Source organism: Bubalus bubalis, chromosome 3 (genome assembly GCF_019923935.1).
Source record: "Bubalus bubalis isolate 160015118507 breed Murrah chromosome 3, NDDB_SH_1, whole genome shotgun sequence".
In the NCBI taxonomy this organism is placed as follows: domain Eukaryota; kingdom Metazoa; phylum Chordata; class Mammalia; order Artiodactyla; family Bovidae; genus Bubalus; species Bubalus bubalis.
The window spans coordinates 34,921,266-34,942,811 of record NC_059159.1 but is presented as its reverse complement, the minus strand read 5'-3'; the positions used below and the strand labels follow the sequence as shown (position 1 = coordinate 34,942,811).

At 43.6% G+C, this 21,546-nt stretch overlaps 1 protein-coding gene and 1 non-coding gene across 4 annotated transcripts in view; both read right to left on the bottom strand.

Annotated features, from left to right (window-relative positions):
• Positions 1-21,546, bottom strand: part of MYH10 (myosin heavy chain 10) — a 120,113-nt gene that overhangs the window by 98,386 nt on the left and 181 nt on the right. For 2 of the 3 annotated variants that reach the window (XM_044939313.2, XM_044939315.2), the window contains exons 1-3: positions 21,324-21,476; positions 14,290-14,665; positions 248-404 (exon numbers count right to left, since the gene is read on the bottom strand). In XM_044939313.2, coding sequence (XP_044795248.1) covers positions 248-404; positions 14,290-14,634 — 502 coding nt within the window. In that variant the 5' untranslated portion in view covers positions 14,635-14,665; positions 21,324-21,476. Of the gene's footprint in view, positions 1-247; positions 405-14,289; positions 14,666-21,323; positions 21,477-21,546 lie in introns of those variants that run through there. The other variant, XM_044939314.2, reaches the window with a different exon arrangement.
• LOC112584149 lies at positions 10,841-10,982 on the bottom strand. Its single transcript, XR_003108492.1, has one exon. It is a non-coding gene; the product is annotated as a small nucleolar RNA SNORA79 (small nucleolar RNA).

The window sequence follows — 21,546 nt, the reverse complement described above, 5'->3', positions numbered from 1 at the left end:
AGCCCGCACACCTAGAGCCTATGTTCTGCAACAAGAGGAGCCACTGCTAAAAGAAACCACACACTGCAACGTAGAGTAGGCCCCACCTGCCACAAGCCTGCGCAGCGATGAAGACCCAGCACAGACAAAAAATAATTTTTAAAAAAAGGTAAAAAAAGAGACAAGGCTGAGACATTAAACAACAAAAACCCAGGTTACATTGAAGAAATTCTGAGTATTCGGCACTGCAAACGTCATTCCCAGTTACCTTGAAGCATGCATCTGTAAGCAGATTCTGATATAGCGTAGATGTGTGGAGGCATCTCGTGACGCTTCTTCCCTCTGTACATTTCAATAATATTCTCAGAGTAAATTGGAAGGTTCTTGTAAGGATTTATGACTACACAGAAGAGTCCAGAATAGGTCTAGAACAGATAAAAATAAGATACAGTGTTAAAAACTACTGCATGTTATCAGGTGGGGTCCAATCAGGAGACAAACCACACAGTAATGTGAACAGGGGATCTTTATCATTTGCATAATTAATCTATCCCTGAAATTAAATCTAGCCTGTAACGGGCAATTCCAAACCACAAGCGGTTCTCCCACAGATGCGATTGCTAAATGGTACTTCCTTAGATTCAATTCCCTCATCTGTCAAATGGAAATAATAATAAATGCTTCATGGCTTTGCAGGGTCATTATTCAAACAGCATGTCATTTGCTTTTTCAAATTCATTCTCTTGAAAGTGTACGAGGTATGAAAAGTCCATCACGGTGGTTTCAGGTTCCACTCTGCAATTCATCTTGAAGGAAATACTCATGGTCAAATTTGGGTATAATATCAATGATATCAATGATAATATCAATAGATTTTTTTCATAACAATAATTTATGTCAACTTGTTACAGGTTTATTTTTAAATGAGGTAATAAACATTTAAAATATTTAATTTCTAAACACAGTAAGCATCATTAAAAATAATGCACATAAACAGCTCTTTGGAGGTCCTCAATAATTTTTAAGAGTCACAAGTCTAAGAAGATAAAAACCCTCCTCATCAGTAGGGTAATCATTACTCAGAATTAATAGTAGGGGCATTTTTGCCTTTGATTTTTTTTTTAATTCACACAGACGTGATTTCTGAGAACTGACTCTGGGAATAATGGAAAAACAAGAGTGGTTAGGACTGCTGCCAGACTCTCTGGTCCTGGCGGGGCTGAACGCACCTCAGCTGCACTGGAAACCAGACCCTCTACTTTGGGTGATTCTAAGTCTAAAGGTGAGAGGACCCTAGAAAAGGCTGAGGACCAATGATGCTAGTCCCCTCATGGAGCATGGAGGGGCCTCTAACCATCGGCTGTTTAGAAAGGCTGAAACCCTTGACAGTGGCCACCAGGGGGCACTGTCGAGACCATGCTGCTCTGAATGCAGCAGTTAATGATGCTGAAAGGAAAGGCCGCAGGGGAAAAAAAAAAAAAAAGTTGAAGTGCTCAGAACCACCTCTCTAGCTGTTCTTTATCTTTGCTTCCCTCCCAACAGAAGATGGAATGCACTTCCTACCTAGATTAGTGCTTGGGACTAAAACAAAGGCAAGCAAGGGCCCCCTGCCTGAGCTCACCGATTTGGCCTGACTTCTAAACTGACCAGATGGACACCCTCCCTGTTTGCCTGTGGCCACAGTAATTACCTGCCCCTCCCTAGCTGACCCCTGGGTCTGCAGCCGCTGGCTTTCTCACATCCAGCATCACTCTCCGAGATGCAGGGCTGGCTCTCAGTCTTGCACCCAGCACCCTGACACCTTCCACCAACCTTCTACCAACAGGTCTCTAGTCTGACTAGCCCAGCCTCTCTCTGCCACCCACAGGACAAAAAGGAAACAAGAGATGATTAAAAACAGATTTTATTATTGGCGAGAAAACTAAAAGGCAATCTTAACATTAAAATTTTTTGAGTTTCATTTACACACAGTAAATTTGACCAAATCATAACTATATCTCAATGAACTGTAATATACAAACATCTACTTTTTTATTCAAAAATGAGATGATATCTCTATCATGAAGTTACACTGCACTTTCATTTGTAAGAGGCAAATAATTGCAGACTAGCCCAAAATGAGAACAAGAACTCAAATGAAGTTAAAATGTGCAAATTCAGTTTAACACCCCATAGCATGTACAGTATGCTAACAGATCCTAACAATGACATTTGTAATCAGAAATCATTCCCCATGTGTCTACCATGTGGTGGAGGCTTTTCTGAGAACTAGGATTACAGATGAGTAAGTCTCACAAATATGATTAAGTCATCAAAAAACAAGATGGAATAATCATCAGTATTCTATGCTTGCCAAAGAGGAGCAGTGACAGAGGTTTAAGTGAAGATACTCAACTGAGGTGCTTAAAGAGCTAAACTTCTATCTCAAAATTAGCTCAAACGCTGGGCTCCTGCATTAACTGATCACTGCACTTTGGTCTTCCCCAAGTCACATGGAAGAAGAGCGATAGGGATGTTAAAACCATCTTCCTGGAGGCCTCAAATTCAAAGTAGGCTTCATTACTGTTTGAATACACACACAAGATGTTAAGCACCTTTAAGAAGAATACACTCTAGGGATGAACACAATAAAGATACATTAAACAAGATGCAATATAAGGTATTAAAAAGAGAATGATACAAAAAGAAAAAGATGCACAGGTCTTTGCAGTAGAGAAAACTCTGGAGCATAATAAACAACAAGCCTATGGCCACCTTGTCAGAAACAGTAAAACCAGGTGCAAAGTCCAGGCCCAGAGGGTTGCTGATGTTCTTTCTAAAGACAAATAGGTCAAAACGAAGGATAAAGGAATTCCTATTAAAACAGTAAGAAGGTACAGCCTGGGAGGGTACATCCGGGACAGAGTGAAGGGCAGTGTAGCTGACAATGGTCTGTTCTGCGGAAGGTGAGAGGGAAGAGACTAGACAGGCAAATGGCAGCACTGAGATTCTGTCCTCTCCAGGTGATTAGGTATCCAGGCTCAGGGAGAAGTGTGATGGAAGGGAAGAGGCATTCCTCACACGGTATAAATCTGGCAGCCACATGGAAGAGAGCCTGAAGAGGCAAGAGGTGGGAAGCAGAAGGTGGAGGTGTCTCCAGGCACAGTAACAGGCCTGCAGGAGAGAAAAGCAAGACAAGAACGGAGCAGCGGGACACTTCCCTGGTGGTCCAGTGATTAAGACTCAGTACTCCCAGTGCAGGGGGCACAGGTTTGATCCCCGGTCGAGGAACTAAGATCCCACACGACACATGGCATGGTCAAAAATAAATAAATTTTTTTAAAAAAGAGCAGAAGTGAGTCATGAAGAAAGTAGACTAAAAACTCAATAGCACTCAGAACTCTGACTAGAGAAATCCATTCAAGGAGTGTGTTAAAGTTGACTCCAAGGTCACCAAGCTTCAGAGAATGGAAAAGTTATGGGCGGACAGGAAAAATCATTTGACTTGTGGGGAAAGATAATGAATCCCTCTTCAACATATTAAGACTGTGGCATGTTAAAAGGAGAGTCATTACAATAGGGGAGCCCAAGAGAATGAATGCCTACTGAATAGTCAGAAACACTGAAATCCTAAAGTCATGAGAACATTTTGAAAAACTGCAAAGGCTTGAAGAAGCTTGTACAGGTTTTAGGACAGCGAGTAACAGTTATTAAGGTGAAGGGGGTGGCAGAAGATGAGATGGTTAGATAGCATCACTGATTCAATGGACACGAATTTGAGCAAACTCCAGGAGATGGTAAAGGACAAGGAAGCCTGGTGTACTGCAGTCCTTGGGGTCACAGAGAATCGGACAGGACTTACTGACTGAACAACAAACCAAAAAGAGACATACAAAAATACTAGCACACAAAAGAGACTCATTAATTTTTCAGCACCCTATGCTGCTGAGTTGGTGACGGACAGAAGTCTGGTGTACTGCAGTCCATGGGGTGGCAAAGAGTTGGACAAGTCTGAGCGGCTGAACTGAACTGATGCTGCTTTCATGCTTCCAAGCTTCTCTATATGCTTATCACTCTGCTTAGAACATCCATCTTCTATCCAGTATTGGAAAATGTTACTCATCCTTTAGGGCTGGGCCTCAGTTTAAGAAAGCAGGGATACGTGTATACATTATTACTTTGAAGCTTTGAAGGATTAGAGAATCAGAAAACTAAGGCCGGTAGAGATGCCAGTGTAACGGAGCAGATACGACAGTCTCCTATTAGAGACAGGGCACTGAACTGGGAGCATCACACAAACCTCCACCCCAACCACAGCCCTTGGAAGAAATCACACATCCACCCGAGAGGAAAGGAAGAGAAGAAAGAACAATTCACTCACACCATCTGCAAACACCACACCTGGATGAAATTCACATGTGGCTTAGTGGAAAAGAACCTGCCTGCCAATGTGGAGACTCGGGTTCGATCCCTGGGTCAGGAAGATCCCCTGGAGAAGGAAATGGCAACCCACTCCAGCACTCTTGCCTGGGAAATCCCATGGACGGCGGATCCTGGAGGGCTACAGCCCATGGGGTCAGAAAACTTACCAACTTATGACACAACACAATTTAAAAAACAACAACAACCCTACATAATGAGGGAAAGTTCATCATCCAGAATATTCAGAGAGAGAAATGACCTCTGGACATTCTCTACAAAATAAGCTGAAAGAAAACTTGAAGAAATAGATTTATGGCTACAACAGAATGGAGTATGATGTAGACTCTTAAAGACACAACAAAGGTAGATAATAAAAGAAAAAGGAGGTACAGAGATAAAAATAATTTGACAAATATGAAAGCTAAATTGAATAAATTAAAGATGAACATGAAGAGCACAGAAAGGATTACTAAAATATTCATCATTATCACTCCTTAGGGGGGAAAATGACCAAAATTCTGTAAAAAGAACAACAATAAAAAATAAACTTAAAGAAAACTGTGTGTGTGCGGGAGCTGCTGCTGCTGCTGCTAAGTCACTTCAGGCGTGTCCGACTCTGTGCGACCCCATAGATGGCAGCCCACCAGGCTCCCCCATCCCTGGGATTCTCAAGGCAAGAACACTGGAGTGGGTTGCCATTTCCTTCTCTATTGCATGAAAGTGAAAAGTGAAACTGAAGTCGCTCAGTCGTGTCCTACCCTGTGTGATCCCATAGACGGCAGCCCACCAGGCCCCCCCGTCCCTGGGATTCTCAAGGCAAGAACACTGGAGTGGGGTGCCATTTCCTTCTCCAATGCAGGAAAGTGAAAAGTGAAGGTGAAGTCGCTCAGTCGTGTCTTACTCCTAGTGACCCCATGGACTGCAGCTTACCAGGCTCCTCCGTCCATGGGATTTTCCAGGCAAGAGTACTGGAGTGGGGTGCCATTGCCTTCTCTGTGTGTGGGAGAGGGGCAGGTAATACACAGTGAGCTAATAAATAATTCATCAAGCCAATAAACATAGAAGGAATGACATTAAACTATCACCATTTGGCTTCCTAATGAAATGATGGATCAGGACAGTGCCCATCACAGGTGCTAAAACCCTTCAGGAAGGGCAGACATTCCTAAAACAGGAATCAGGCCGACAAAGCCCAAACTGACTCACTGACCCATCTCAGCATCGTGAAGTGAGACAGCCGGCATCCTCTGCCTCTGGAATCCGAATGTGATCAAGCCTCTGCATTCAGTTTACAGGAGGCACCATGGGAATGCAATCAACAGAATCCAGACTATGGGAAACTCTACAGCACAACAGACCTTGTTTCTTTACAAAAAAAAAAAAAGCCACCCAGGAGGACGGTAAACATCCCAGGCTTTCAGCTGGGACCCTAACTGATGTACCCTGAGAGGTTAGAGGGTACCAGAAATAGACCAGCCCAAAGCCGGGGAGGGAGGGAGGTAAACCCCTGAGCGACCTACACGCACACTCGTTCCCCTTAATCTAACTGCCTGCCCAGAGTGTGAGGTCACCCAGAGCCTCAGATTACCTCCACAACCTCTCATATACTGTAACTGGCACAGAGGCGACGGTTGTAACTAAAATCCAGAATAATATGTGGGTCTCCTATGAGTCTGGAGAAGGCAATGGCACCCCACTCCAGTACTCTTGCCTGGAAAATCCCATGGACAGAGGAACCTGGTAGGCTGCAGTCCATGGGGTCGCTAAGAGTCGGACACGACTGAGTGACTTCACTTTGACTTTTCACATTCATGCATTGGAGAAGGAAATGGCAACCCACTCCAGTGTTCTTGCTTGGAGAATCCCAGGGAAGGCGGAGCCTGGTGGGCTGCCATCTATGGGGTCGCACAGAGTTGGACATGACTAAATCGACTTAGCAGCAGCAGCAGCAGCTCCTATGAGTCTACTTTTAATGCCCTTGTATCTTGTATCCTGGACAATTATAGGCTCAAGTAATGAAAAGACATGATTGAAATTAGTTAAATTGATAAGCCTCTGGTGAGACTCATTTTAAAAAGGGTAGAACAGATGGTCAGTATTGGGAATGCAAGAGAACATCACAGCAAATCCTACAGGAGAAAAGAGGGTTATTAGGAACAACATCAGGCGAATTAATTTGAAAATTTAGATGAAATACACAAATTCCTAGAAAAACTCAATTATCAAAACTGTTACCCAAAGTTTTTAATCTGAAAAATTCAAGAACTATGAAAGAAAAACTTCCCCACAAAGGAAACTATATCATTATTTTTAAATGAAATAACATCAATACTATTCACACTCTTCCAGAGAAAATACAAAGATAAAATAGTCCCAGATTCATTTTAAAAAGCCAGCATAATTTTGACAGCAAAAAATGACAAGGACATTATAAGAAAGGAAAATTTTCAGTCGATCTCCTTTATGAATATAGATACAAAAATTCTACACAAAATATTAGCAAACAAAATCGAGGAATCCAGTAATACATATAAAGAATATTGGTCCTTGCCAGGTTAGTCTACCACTAAAAAATACAGTATACGATTCACCACAATAAACAAATAACCAGAAAAAGCACACTATCGTCTGATCAGAAGCTGAAAAATGTTTGATAAATTAACACCCAGTCAGTATTTAAAATGGCATAGAAAATGGCAATCCACCCCAGGATTCTTGCCTGGAAAATTCCATGGACAGAGGAGCCCAGCGGACTATGGTCCATAGGGTTACAAAGAGTTGGACAGGAATCGGTATGTAAACAGTATTTAAAAAAACTCATCCATGCAGAATAAAAACTAGCAATAGAAGGAAACTTCCCTGAATCTGATAAAAGAATATTCAAAACAAAACAAATCATTCTTAGTAGTGAAATGTTGAAAAGTTTCTGATACAAAGATGCCTTCAATAACCACTACTATCCAGGAAACATTTACTGAACTTCTTAGACAATGCAATAAAGCAGTGTATAAGAATTAGAGAGGAAAAAATAAAACTGTCATTTGCAGACAACATGAGTGTATTCAATATCCATAAGACTCAACAAAACTATTACAATCAATAAGTAAACTTAGTAAGGCTGGTGAATATAAAGTCAATATATAAAAGTTAACTGTAAAAACATGGCAACTGTATTCCTACCTCATGGTAACAATTTAAAAACATGTAAAACACCACTTAAACAGCATAAAAAATTAAATACCTAAAAAAAAAATCCAATACAGGATGTACAAAACCTAAAACATATTGCAAAAGATTAAGAACTAATAAAAAAAGAACTAGAGGAACAGATACTGTAGAGATCTCATTTCTCCTCTAAGCTGATCTACCGAATCAGCAAAAATCCAATCAAAATTCCAATCAGGTTTTGTGTGTATGAAAAACTGACAAGAGGGTTCTAAAATTATACTGAAATGCAAAGGACCTAACAACCAAAACAATCTCAAAGAACAAAAGTGAGGGTTTACCATACTGGATACCAAGACATACTGTGTGTGTGCAAAGTCGCTTCAGTCATGTCTGACTCTGCGACCCTATGCACTGTAGCCTGCCAGGCTCCTCTGTCCATGGGATTCTACAGGCAAGAGTATCAGAGTGGGCTGCCATGCCCTCCTCCAGGGGATCTTCCCCACCTAGGGATCGAACACACATCTCTTACGTCTCCTGCCTTGGCTGGTGGGTTTTTTACCACTAGCACCATCTGGAAAGCCCATAAGACATAGTATAAAGCCGTAAGAATCAAGATAATGTGACATCAGCCCAAGGATGGGCATAACAGACCCATGAAACAGAACAGGAAGTCAAGCACACATGTGTGAGCACCTGATTTATGATAAAGGTGACACTTCAGCGCAGTGGAGAGAGGGCTGTGTTTCAATAAATGGCACTGGACTAACTGAATAGACATCTGGGGGGAAAAAATTAACCTTGCCCATACCTTGTACCATACACTAAATTCACTTCCCCAAATAGAACTGAGACTGACTCGAAGAAATATATCATCAAATTCCCTTTCCTCTGAGTCAGGCAGCAAGAGACTGAGGGTGGGGAGAGAATGAGGCCAGGATGTTTACCCCCCAGGCCAGGGCATCAGGTTCCCTCTGAAGGCGGCCAGTTTCCACCAGGAAGCCCTTTCCACAAAGCATCCTCTCCTGATCAAGGTACCAGCTCTTTGTTTCTTTAAAGATCAAGGTGGGTCCAGGGGTCTCAGCCATCAGTAGTGGCAGGATACCGCAACATTTCTGCATCTGTTTTCTCAACTCTATTCACGTGTTTGTAAATCCTCCCCTTATTAAATGTGCTGAATACCTATTTAGAGGGCCGTGTGTTTCCTGATGGAATCTATCTCAGGTATTATCTAGAAATGCTCAAAAAAAAAAAAAAAAAGAAATGCTCAAGATATGAGTTAAGGATATGCATGTTCTGTGTCACCCAGAAATTCCACTCCTGGTTATATACCTTACAGAAAGCCATGCTTATATGCACCAGGACATGACCAAAGCTGTTCACTGAAGCAGTGTTTGCAATAGCCCCAAACTTGGGGGGAGACAGGGGGAATGTTCAAAATCAGTTGAGAGGATAAATAAATTGGGACAAAAATCTTACACTGGAACATTACATTCCACAAAAATGAACAAAATACTTTTATAGTTCAGGGCACTTGACTACTCTTAGAAACTGTTAAAGATCCCCCAAATCTTCTGTATTATGTATTTTTATATAAATATACAAATATCAATAAACTGGGTTTTTAAATGTATATTTATTTGTTTAAAAATAAAAATAATATTTTTAGGAAAAATAACCTTTTGTTTTCTAAAACAAAAGCAAGAAGCGTGGCACTGCTTTTTATTTGCAAATCTTTTGTCTGGCTTAATAGAAAACACTCAATTTTCTTAATAGAAAACATTCAACATTCTGTTTCAGCATTCAATCTATTTGTGATGTTGTTTTGACTGAAATACATGAAGTATCTTACACTGATACTTAATTTGAAAAGGGAGGAGTAGTTTAGCAGTCTTTTCATGAAGTTATAGATATTTCTCTTTGATACTACACCAAAACTCGACAAGTGAGAATTTCTCAAAATGAGATGCAGTGTAACATCTGACACCCTGTCGGCGAACTTTCCATATTCTGTCACATCAAAGTCACTGGCTGAACACTTGTATGCTGAACCAATCTTTTGCCCAGGCATGATTTTGTAACATCAGGTACACATCATTTGGAAAACTTTGGCTCAATGCATTATACAAGTCTTCCAAATGATAACATCTCACACTATATGACATTGTAAAAAAAAACATTCATTAATATTGCCATCTACCTCATCAGAAAGGTTTTATGTATTGACAAGGTATTTTCAGTGGCAGATGCAACTTTTAATTTTCATGTGGAAAATCAAATTTTATCATTATTGACAAATATATTCAATTGTTTTCTTTGAAGTGTCAGGCTCACTCCATTCATTTTCTTTTCACCCCACCATGCACAGTGTGTGGGACCTTAGCTTCCCAACCAGGGTTAGAACCCACATCCCCTAAACTTGAGGTGCAGTCTTAACCACTGGACCACCTAGGAAGTCCCTGTTCATTTTCAAGAAAATGTCTGGCCAAGTACCCTGGTGTCAATTAACCACAGCTTATCTACCAGTCATTCTATCAAATAAAAATGGCATTCTATTAAAAAAAAAATGGCAAGTTTAGCTTGCAACTCATACAGCTCTACATACATGCTTTTCGTCAAAGCAACCATCCTAGTTCAATATGCAGAAGTGTTTTATGCTACTTATCATTTAATCACAAAGAATATTAAAAGACACGTTCCCAAGAGCTGAGATTTAATAAAACCCATCATTTCTCCTGCTTTATCAAGGACGCTCTTGAACAAAACTAGATCAGCACAACTACCAGGACAGTAGGGGTTACTGCCTCATCCGTGATAAGGGGTCAGCCGTTTTCCTCACCACGGCTTTTGCACCATCAGTATCCGTGTCAACAGTGAAGGGGCAAATCAAGCCATGAAAACAGTTTTGGTCTCGAGGATGTCATGAAAGGGTCTTAAAGAAGCCCCTAGGTGTCTATGAAGCACCCTTTGAGAACTACTGAGTTACATTAACACAAAGTAACATGAGTGAATCTAAAAAATACAATGCTGAGCAAAAAAAAAAAAAAAAAAGACACAAAAAGGAATATATTAAGACATTCATTCATATAAAAACTCATCAACAGGCAAAACTATATTTTTCAGGAATACGTACGTAAGTTTGATCAAACACACTGGGAGTTTTTAAGATACTTCTCAATAACACATAGACAAGAAAAAAAATCAGTAAAGTTTATACAGTTAAAAAGCTTAGTCTAATGGCCACATATAGAACTCCGCACCCAACAGTAACAGAATACACATTTTTTTTTTTCCCAATTGTTTGAGTCTGCAAAAATCAAAAGGCAGTGACAGACAGCTAACCCATGGTGCCCTGAATGAAAACAAGTCAGTTTAGATATATGATGGCCTAAAATCCCACTACTTAAGGCTCCACGCAGTGAGCAGAAGAGCCATCAAAAGAGAATATACGTTCTTTACAAACATACAGGACACTCATAAATGTGACGGTGTGCTACAAGCAGCAAGTCTCAACAAAAGCAAGGAATGATAAATACTATGTGGACTATATTCTTTGACTAAAATGAAATTAACTTAAAAATCAGTAACAAAGATAACTTAAAATCCAACGTTCAGGTACACTTTTAAGTACACTTTTAAATGGTTCACAGGTTGATGAAGAAAGAAGTTAGAAAATATTTAGAACTGAACAATAAAAATACTACACATCAAAATCTGTGAAGGGCATGTGTCCACAGGGTTGCAAAAGAGTTGGACACGATTTGGCGACTGAACAACAACAACAAACAAAGCTAAAATGTCAGTAGAGATGACATTTGCAGTTTTTAAGTGATTTTATTAGGAAAGAAAATGAAAATCAATGACCAGAGAGCTGGATGTTGGGGAGATTAAATCTAAAGATATAAGGAAGTAACATAACCAAACCTGTTAGTAACCTAAGTAACTTACATTGTATCTTACCTACAGAAATATATCCCAAAGGTCCCAGCCAAGCTATTAGAGAGTCTGTAACATGGTGCCTCAACTGATCAATTTCAACTGCCTGGTAAATTTCAAAGCCCAACACACCTTTCATTCAATGCTTGGCAATCATGGCCACCCACAGCCCCATTCCTTAGGTTTCTTTACAGTCAAGTGCTCCGACCTGAATCTTCTGTAGGAACCTTTTCTCCACCCCACTAACTGAAGGTATGATCCTCCTAAACCCTCACCTCTCTTGAGACCCTAGAACTTCTTACAAAATTTAGATTCTCCTTTTCTAAAGACCATGCGGCCACGCTTTGAGAAGAAATTCAAGATAATTTACTCATGTTGACCCTGAATTAAGCTGGAAATGAGTCAAACTCAATAAAAGATACTTGCAAAGTCTTAGAGTTGTCATGAGGAATAGCTACAATAAACTAAACTGCCTTTCCCTTCATCCTTCGCTTTTACCCACAGCCTCCTACCCCTCTATTTCCGTCCTCTGTCCTCAGTGCAGTTGCCCACAGGGGCCAGGGGGAGTCAAGGTGAAGACAGACTCCTGTTCTCAGGGCAGTGTTCCACACCTTTTTGGCTGTGTCCCTGCTTTTCCAGCCCTTCACAATTCACTGCATGGGGGATCATCCAAAATGGATCCCTCTCTGATCTCAACATTATGATCTGCCCACAATCCCTGCATGTAGCAGTTTTCTCACTCCCTCTCTCCAGGCAAAAATATACTCGGCTGCTCAGTCTCCGCTGGATTCCCAACGCTGCTCTCCAACTGTTTTCTTATCCTTTGCTTCCTCCCTTTTCCAAGGCATCCCCATTCTCCTCAAGCCACCTACCCAACCCTGGTGCCTCTTACTCTTACTTTGCATCCTAACTCACAGAGAAAAAATAAAAGAGACCATCAGGATTGATTCAAACCACTCTGGCAAAAGTCAGGAATGAACTACTCCTTCTCAGATGCTCCCATGGCAAACTCCTTCCTACCAGCCAGATTCTAGCTCAAATGCTACCTTCTCAGAATCCTTCCCATACTCACGGGGGAAAGCCATCCCCACAGTCCGTTTCATTTCCTTATAAGGAAGTGTCACGAAGGCAGGGATTGGCCTGGCCTGTTCCCTGCACGCTCTCAGCACCTGGAACATAGTTGTTGTTCAGTCACTACGCAGTGTCTGACTCTTTTAAGACTCCATGAACTGCAGCACGCCAGGCTTCCCTGTCCTTTACTATCTCCCCGAGTTTGCTCAAACTCATGTCCATTGAGTCATCCAACCATCTCATCCTGTGCCACCCCCGTCTCCTCCTGCTCTCAATCTTTCCCAATATCAGGGTCTTTTCCAATGAGTCAGCTCTTCACATCAGGTGACCAAAGTATTGGGCCTTCAGCATCAGTCCTTCCAATGAATATTCAGGGTAGAACATAGTAGGTGCTCAGTACATATCCACTAAATAAACTAATTCTATGGGAAAATGACCTCTGAGTTGCTTAAGTTCTGACTTACGCCTGAACATCAGTAGTACAAATGCTACCTCTGCCTAAAATTCAAGTGGTTTCCCAAATTCAGACCATTAAAATGTCAAACCTTTCTCTCAACGTCTCTTCTTTCTAAATCTACCTTCTATCTGTCGTGCCTTCTTTATTCTTTTACATTTATTTTATTGAAGTATAGTTGATTTAAAATGTGTTAATTTCTACCATACAACAAAGTGATTCATATATACATATACATATATGTAAAAGAATTTGAAAACGTGTACCTACACACACTTTTTCATATTCTTTTCCATTATGGTTTATCAAAGGATACTGAATACAGTTCCCTGGGCTATTCAGTAGGAACTTGCTGTTCTTCCATTCTCTATATGATAGCTTGCATCTACCTATCTCAAACTCCCAAACCATCCCTCCTCCACCTCTCCCCCATGGCAAACACAAGTCTGTTCTCTAGGTCTGCCAGTCTGTTTCTGTTCTGTGGATAAGTTTGTGTCATATTTTAGATTCCACGTATAAGTGATATCACATGGTGTTTGTCTTTCTCCGTCTGACTTACTTCATTTAGTATGATCATCTCTAGGTCCACCCACGTTGCTAATTAATTACCCTGCCTTCTTTAAACCAAAGCCACCACCTGTGTCTACCATCCCTTCAAACATATTTTGGCTTTCTAGATTCTTGCAGTATCTGGCTTTCATATTTCTTCTCAACCTTACCCCTATTATTTTCGGGAACTTGCATATGCTCAGCAACATTGTCAGTGACTGTGACATGTGTCAACTACTAACCACAGGACAGCCCCAGCTTCAATCTGACCCTGAACTGTTTCCTCTTAAAAACCTCAGCATTCAGCTTTCCCACTTCCCTGTACCCAATGCCCTTGGTCTCGCTCTTCACTGAAACCTCTAAGCTCGCAGCCCCGCTTCTTTACACCCCTGGGTGTACACTAAAAACCCACTGTATTATCCTACTGTGAATGCAACTCTCATTACCATGTTAAGCTCCCTGATCTTTCTGCCACATGCTCTCCTCCATGTTATTAGGCTCCAGAGCACCCCTACACAAAAGTCTCAAATCCGTTTTAGTGTATTTAATCCAGACTGAATTATTTAAAATTAAGATTTAAAGCAAAGTAAGACTTGGGGCAATCTTCCCATCTTTAGTACAAATAGTCATGTTAAACAGAGACAGAGAGTATTCCACATTGATTAGGGCAGTATGTACGATTTTCATGAATTCCCAGGCACCAACTCACATGATTATTTAGAGGGCATACTTACATAGATAAGTCCTGAATAGTAACGATCCTTCAGATTATGTAGAACAGAAGCTTCGTTCAAGCATGTCAATTCTGCCATATCCTCCACCTTGGAAAATTTAGGTGGGTTCATCTTCTGAATATCATCTTTGTTGACCATTGCTTTCTTTCCATTCTCCGCCAACTCCACCAGAACTTCATCTCCCCGTTCTTCTTTGATACTAGCTGCCTCAAAACCATGGCGTTCCGACGGGATCCACACTAGCTTTTTGGCCGTCCAATCAGCCTGAGTGGCAGGGTTGTAAATGACTGCCCTGTCCACAAAGAGATACCTCTCTGGATCTTCGAGTCCAGTTCTCTGTGCCATTGTAAACAGGAAGCTCCAAGAGCGATCGCCTCTACGAGAAGAGGAAGAAAACAAAGTCAGATATTTAGAAATAAGCTATGGTTCACAACTCTTCTAAGAAACTTAAAAACAAAAGCTCTGGTAAACAAAATGCATGAACTTGGAGTAAAGAAGCTGGTGTAGCCCCCTCCAGGGTTACAATAACTGGGTTTCCAAGATAAACTTCAGGAGTGACCATAAATGATGACTGGTTCTCTGAGGACCACTCAAGATGTACCCTCAGTCACTGAGGGCTGAAAAACAAGTGGAAGAAAACAGCAAAGTTGCAATTGGACTCTGTTTTTCTCTTCATCTCCTATTTCACCCTCACCACAAATTAAACAAGGAGAAGAAGGGAAAGGAAAACTAAGAAAACGAAAACAGAAATTCAGGATAAAAGACCCCGGGAGTGGTGCTGGAATGACTGCAACCACCTGGATGTCACTACAGAAATGCATGGTGACTAGCAGTGGAGCAAACCTCAGGTCTAGAACGTTCCTCCCATCCTGTGTGTGTGTGCACAGTCACTCAGTCACGTCCACTCTATATGACCCCATGGATTGAAGCCCGCCAGGCTCCTCTGTCCATGGAATTTCCCAGGCAAGAATACTGGAGTGGGTTGCCATTTCCTCCTCCAGGGCATCTTCCCAACCCAGGGATCGAACCTGTGTCTCTTTGTTTCCTGCGTTGGCTGGCAAATTCTTTACCACTGTGCCACCTGGGAAGATGCCCTTCAGACAACAGACTCAACACTCTTATGATTCCCCTAAGCCAGCCCCCTGCAGCTTCTCCATGGCCCACGTGATCTCAGTGTGATCCCATGAGGCCACAGAGGGTGAGTGCATGAGTTGGTGTCACACCCAGCCTTTCAAGTATGTGATGGTGGCGGTACAGGTCTCCACTCCCAAGGCCTGCAGCTGCTCCCCTCCAGCTCCTCTTCTGCATTCCGTCCTGCACCAAGACTCACTCCCCCACTCTGGTCTCTCCCCTCGAAACAGACTCCATGTGTTTACACCCCTTTAGAGGGGCCGGAAGCAAACAGAATATTCCAGACGTGGTGTGACTGGTGCAGAAGAGAAAGGAACTGTTCACAGCCTCAGCCCTGGCAGGGAGAGCAAAGCATGTTTCTGGGACTTCTACAATGACTGTATCTAAGACCTCAGCGGTTTATTGAGTGCTCACTGCTGGCTCACATGGAGCTGTCAGCCAAAACCCGACGCACAGTCCTTGAAGCTACTTCTCCTCTCACGCTTGTGGGACTGACTTTGCAGATCAAGTGACAGGATTTTACATTCGTCACTCACCTTTCTGACGTGACTCATCATTCCTGCCTGACAAGTGTCTTTCTGGAATCCAACACCATCATTAAACACTTCCCTTATGACTTGGAGTAGTAAGTCGTTTTCCAGCCAAATCCCAGGTTATCACAAACCTCACTCAGATCAATGCAAGAAGGCAAGGGAGCAGCTGCTCTTGCTCCTCCATCCAACTCTCCCAACTTCTCTCTCTCCCCCAAATGAGGGGGATTCTTGGTAAGCTCTTGCCTGTCTGCCTACCTACCTACCCACCTCTTAGATGGAAGGCTGCAAGGGAAATAAAAATCACCGCAGGTTGTGAAGAGGTTTTTTTTCTTTTTTTTTTAAATTTTTTTTGGCCATGCCATATGACATTTGGGACCATAGTTCCCCAACCAGGGATTAAACCTGGGCCCCCTGAGGTGGAAGCATGGAGTCCTAACCACTGGACCACCAGGGAAGTCCCATCAAGAGGTTCTTAACCTTCAGTGCACAAAGTTCAGGCTTCATGAAGACACTGAAATGGGTCTAAATACACTGTATAATTTTTTGTAGACCTGTGCTTTTCTGAAGAGAACACTCATAACTTTCTTCAGATTCTTAAAGAGATCTAGCTAGTTTTATCCTAAAAGATTAAACACTGATAGAGGAAACAAAATACTAGCCCTTTCAGGCCCAGTAAGAATGTACTAGAATCAAATAGCTAAGATTCTTCAGAAACTAGGTGTTACAATGTCAAGGATTACAAACACTCATGGCCTGGAGCAGGGTTCTCAAACTTTGGCTCTTACATCAGCAACACCTGAAGGCTTTATTAGCAGACAGACTGCCAGGCCTTATTCTCAGTAGGTCTGGGGTGGAGACCGTTGGTCATTTGCATTTCTAACAAATTCCCAGATGCTGCTGCTAATGCTGGTCCTGGGAGCACACTTGGAGAACCATCACTCCACAGTTCTCTGGTTGCCATGGTGAACCACTGCTACCACCAGGTATGTTGGGAAGGCAAAAAAGGTTGAAAACCAGTGTTTCAGACTAATTCATTAACTGAATTAGAGGATATGCTTACCAGTTTTAGGAGTATACAATCGGATAAAACAAAAATCACAAAACATGTAACATTAAGACTTCTACCAACAGATTTACTAATATGCTTTCTAACTAAAAGGCATCCATGTGGGAGAAGGCAATAGAAAAAATATTCATGCATATATGTACATTCTGAAGCATGGTTTCAAAAACACATCACCTCTCCAGACTGCACTAATAAGATTAATAACAAGTCTTCTGTCTTCCCAACCTATATATTACCCACCGCTAGGAAGAAGATGGCTCTGAAGTGGAAATCACCCTGGATAAATCTGGATAGACTATAGGACACATTCTGCCTTAGGAAGAACAGTCTCTTAGAGAAAATGTCCAACTAGAACAAAAATAGGATAACAAGTTACTCTTATTATCCATATTAGGTATAAACTGTATACCCGATACAATACTTCAGAAAAATGCATGCATTTCTTTCCTTTTACAACGGGCATGTAAATTATCTGCTGAGATTTAGCAAGTGACTATAAATTAGAATAACTTAACAGGTCATTTCTAGGGCAGGTCTTTTTTTTTTTAAGTAACTGATAGACTTACAAAATTATTTGATCAAATCAATACATTTTAAATGTATTAGTATGTACTACTGCTAGGTGGGGAAACACCTGTAATTTAACATAAGAAGAAAAGGGATCACAAAAGTGTGATTATAATATGTTCCCAATTTTGTGGGGAAAAATTACATATAAACGTCTTTTTTTGTTTCAAAGGGAACAAATAGTCACTGGGTCTTCACTGGATAGTGGGATTACAAGCTTCTTTTACCTTTTACTTTTCCAGAGTTTTCCAAAACTAACTAAACGCTGCAAGGATGGTTTTGTCCTTGCTATACGGTGAGCTGACTCCCTGGTCCACAGGAGGGCATTTATATACCTACTGATCAACATTACATGAACGGTCCTGACCCTCAGAGTAAGCTTCGGCTTCTCCACCACCAAAAACTGACCATTCCTTTAAATCCTGACCCAAATGCCATCCTTTCACAAGTTCTTTTCAGGTCAACTTGGCAATTTAATCCTTCTCCTCCTCCTAACATTTTGTGCTGCTCTTCTGGCACCCTTCTCGTCTCTGTACCAGAGGACTCAGCAGGCAGTAGTAGGTGGTCAAATCCTTGTTTAGATGGTAGAGTCCCTGAGGCCAGGGAAGAGGTTTTGTTCATTTTAACTGTTCACTTGAGGTTGCCAAACATGTTGTATTTTTCTCATTCCATTGTACATTTGGCAACTTGTCTTGATAATGCTGGTATTTAATAGGGAAACCACTTTCAAATGCTTTGCCTTGTAGGAAGGGTAACATTAGAATTTTGAAAACAGCAAATACTGTTGTTACATACCACTAATGATGGCCAGGCGCTATTCTTAAGTGGTTTAAGTGTATATATATCAACTCTTAATCCTCACAACAGGCTCACCAGGCAGGTGTTTTTAATATCTCCATTTTACAGGTGAGGAACCCAAGGTTCAGAGAAAGCCAAAAACTGGCCCAAAGTCACAGAGCTAACAAAGAACAGAGCTGGGAGGAAACCCAGAGTTCAGCTCCAGAACACGTGCTACAAGGATGGAAGGTGAGGAAGGGAAAATTTTGACATGCCTGTCGATCAATGATCAATTATGGTTTCAAGAGTACATGCTCAGGGAATTCCCTGGCAGTCCAATGGTCAGGACTCTGCACTTCCACTGCTGGGGGCCCAGGTTTGATCCTTGGTTGGGGAACTAAGATCCCACAAGCCACATGGTGTGGCCAAAAAAAAGAAAAATGAGGACAGGCTCAGCCAATGAACACACTAGCACAATCTGGCAAAGGCTTTACATTTCATAAAAAAGGAATCAATAGGAAACTCTTTGTAACAGACAGACTCTGAAAGTTCTTGGTGTCCTCTGAAGTAACTGTCTAATTATACTTAAATCATTTATCAGCCGCCCCCCACCCCAGAGTCAAAGCCCCATCACCTTCACTGATTTTTCGACACACACACACACCCCTGGGGGTTCATCCCCAAGGCCATCTTTTACTCCCAAAGAAACACCACCCACTAAGCTTCTCAACTGCCTCCCAGCGCCTATGGTAGGTAGAGGCACAGGGAAAGTTTTATAACTATCTTGCATACCAAAATCCAAACAAAAACGATGGATAAATGATCCATGATAGCACATCTCCCTGAGACAGATAAACTGAAACAGAATCGTCTACAATTTGTGTAAAGCTACCACTGAGGTCACTCATCTTGAGTGAAAGTCTGTTCACATCATGTTTGACCAAAAATGAGCAGAAATGCAAATCAAGTGCGAAAGGACACTACCGCTCTTCAAGGCCCAAGCCACCTCTGCGAATATCTTCACACTGTGTTAAACGTTTCTGAAGCGGGGAGACTGACATCAGGAATTTTTATTCTTCCTACATGACAAGAAGGTACAGAATCCGCTGAAGACTACAGTCTTTCACCATACAACGCGCCCTTGAAAATTTCCTCTGTCTCACCTTCCATCCAGCCTGTCTTCCTTGAAATGATTTCCCTAAGGGGCCCAAGTAAAAAGGCAAGCTCTCGGGTCACATCTCTTTGCTGCAAAAGCTGGTGCTATATCGCCCAATTACACCATATGCTTTCTCCAGATAAGGACGGAGAGGAACTGAATTTAAGATGCAGAAGTAAGGAGATGCATAAAATGGCCACTTTTCCAGGATCCGTGACAGACAGGGCATACTTAAACATCAAAAGCATGGGACTAAAAGGATAATTAATGACGGCCGATGGATGAAGGAAATCAAACAATAAATAGATTAAAGTTTTCCAGAGTGAGACACTACCAAGAATAATGAAGCCCGACTTAAAGAATCCTCAGTTTCAATGTTAAAAAACAAAAATCTCGGCAAAACTGAAGTATTAAATTTGGCATTATATTATTCAGCGAAAACAGCCGTCTTTGTTTCTTTTGCACTAGGGATCTACCCGCCTGCTTTCCCCTACCCACCCCACCCCACCCCACCCCCTTTCATCAACCGCAGTGATCTTGAAGGGAGCTGCAGAGGCCCTAAGAAACGGAGATAACGGTCATAGGCAGAGGCCACGTTAGCCAAAACTCACCAGCCGAGCTCAGACCCGCCAGGTCGCCAGCCTCCTCCCCAAGGCCCCGGTTCCCAGGCAGGCCGGGCTGGGGGCCTGGCCGGTCCCCGGGCCGCATCCGCCCACCGCAGGCCCACAAAGCCCGCGCGGACGCCGGGACTCGGCGCTTTCAACTTCCCTCCGACCTCGTTCCAGGCCGATTTTATGGGCTCAAGGTTGGACCCCCCCACTGCAGAAGGCCAAGAAGAGACTCCGCGGCGAGCCATGCCCAGATCCCTTACACAATAAAGGGATCCCAAAGCAAGGGCTGACCCTCCCCCCCAGCCGCCCTGCTGCAGCGCGCCCCCGCCACATTTCCCGCCTCGCCCTCCCCAAGCCGCCCGGGCCTGACCGGACGTCCACCCCCGGCCCCAGCAAACCCCACAGAGCCTGGTCTGACGCCGCCGCTCCCGCCCTGCTCCCCCGGGACCAGCGGAGCCCGACCCTCCCCAAGCCCGCGGCCGGCTGATCAGACCTTCACCCGCCGCGCGCTGCCCCGGCCGTGCGCAGCCCTGCCCTCGCGTCCCTCCTCCACCCAGCAGGTCCAGGCGCGCCGCCCGCCTTCCGACCCCTCGGCGAACTCCGCACCGCACTCCGGGTGCCGCAGCCGGCCTAAGCCACTCAGCAGCCCACCCAAGGGCCCTTCCCGTCCAGCGCTTCCCCCACCCCCAATCGGGATTGCGCTTTCCAGTCCGCCCCAAGACTCCCTCCCCTCCTGAGAAACAGGCAAAGACTCGTGGGATCCCCAGGGACCCCCACTAGCGCACGAGGTTCCCCCAACCACGCGCCGCACGGATCCCGAACGCCGAGGACCAGGTCCGCACATGCCCACCCGGAGATCTCCATCCCCAGTCCCCCAGGGGCAGTCCTCCCGTACCTGCAGGCCCTCATCCCCGCAGGAGTCTCTCACTCTCAAGGACCTCATTCCCCACCCCTCCAGGGGTCTCTCCACCCACTGGGGTCCCGTTCCCCGCCACCACCCCGCAATGTCCTTCCTCGCAGGAATCTACGGCCCCCGCAGCACAAACCCTCCGCCCAGAGTCCCTTCTCTCTTCCCCAGCTCCCGCTTCGGTTCCGTCCTCGCCCTCCAGAGCCTCGGAGGACCCCTCTCCCCACCACAAACCGTCCCCGGTCTCCGGTCGCCGGTCTCGGACCCGGGCAACCGCACCTCTCACCTTCAGCCGAAGATGGTGGCGCCGGCGCACGTCCCCAGCCGCGACCACAGAACCGGCGCCTCAGTCCCAAACCCACCGCTGCCTCCGCCGGGCTCCTTTAGCACTGCTACTCCGGGCTGCCCCACCCACTCCCACCCTCATTGGGCCAGCTCCACGCCCGTCACCACCGCCCCCAGACCCACTGGTCCGTTTGCGCGCCCATCTCCAAGGGAAGACGTTAGTA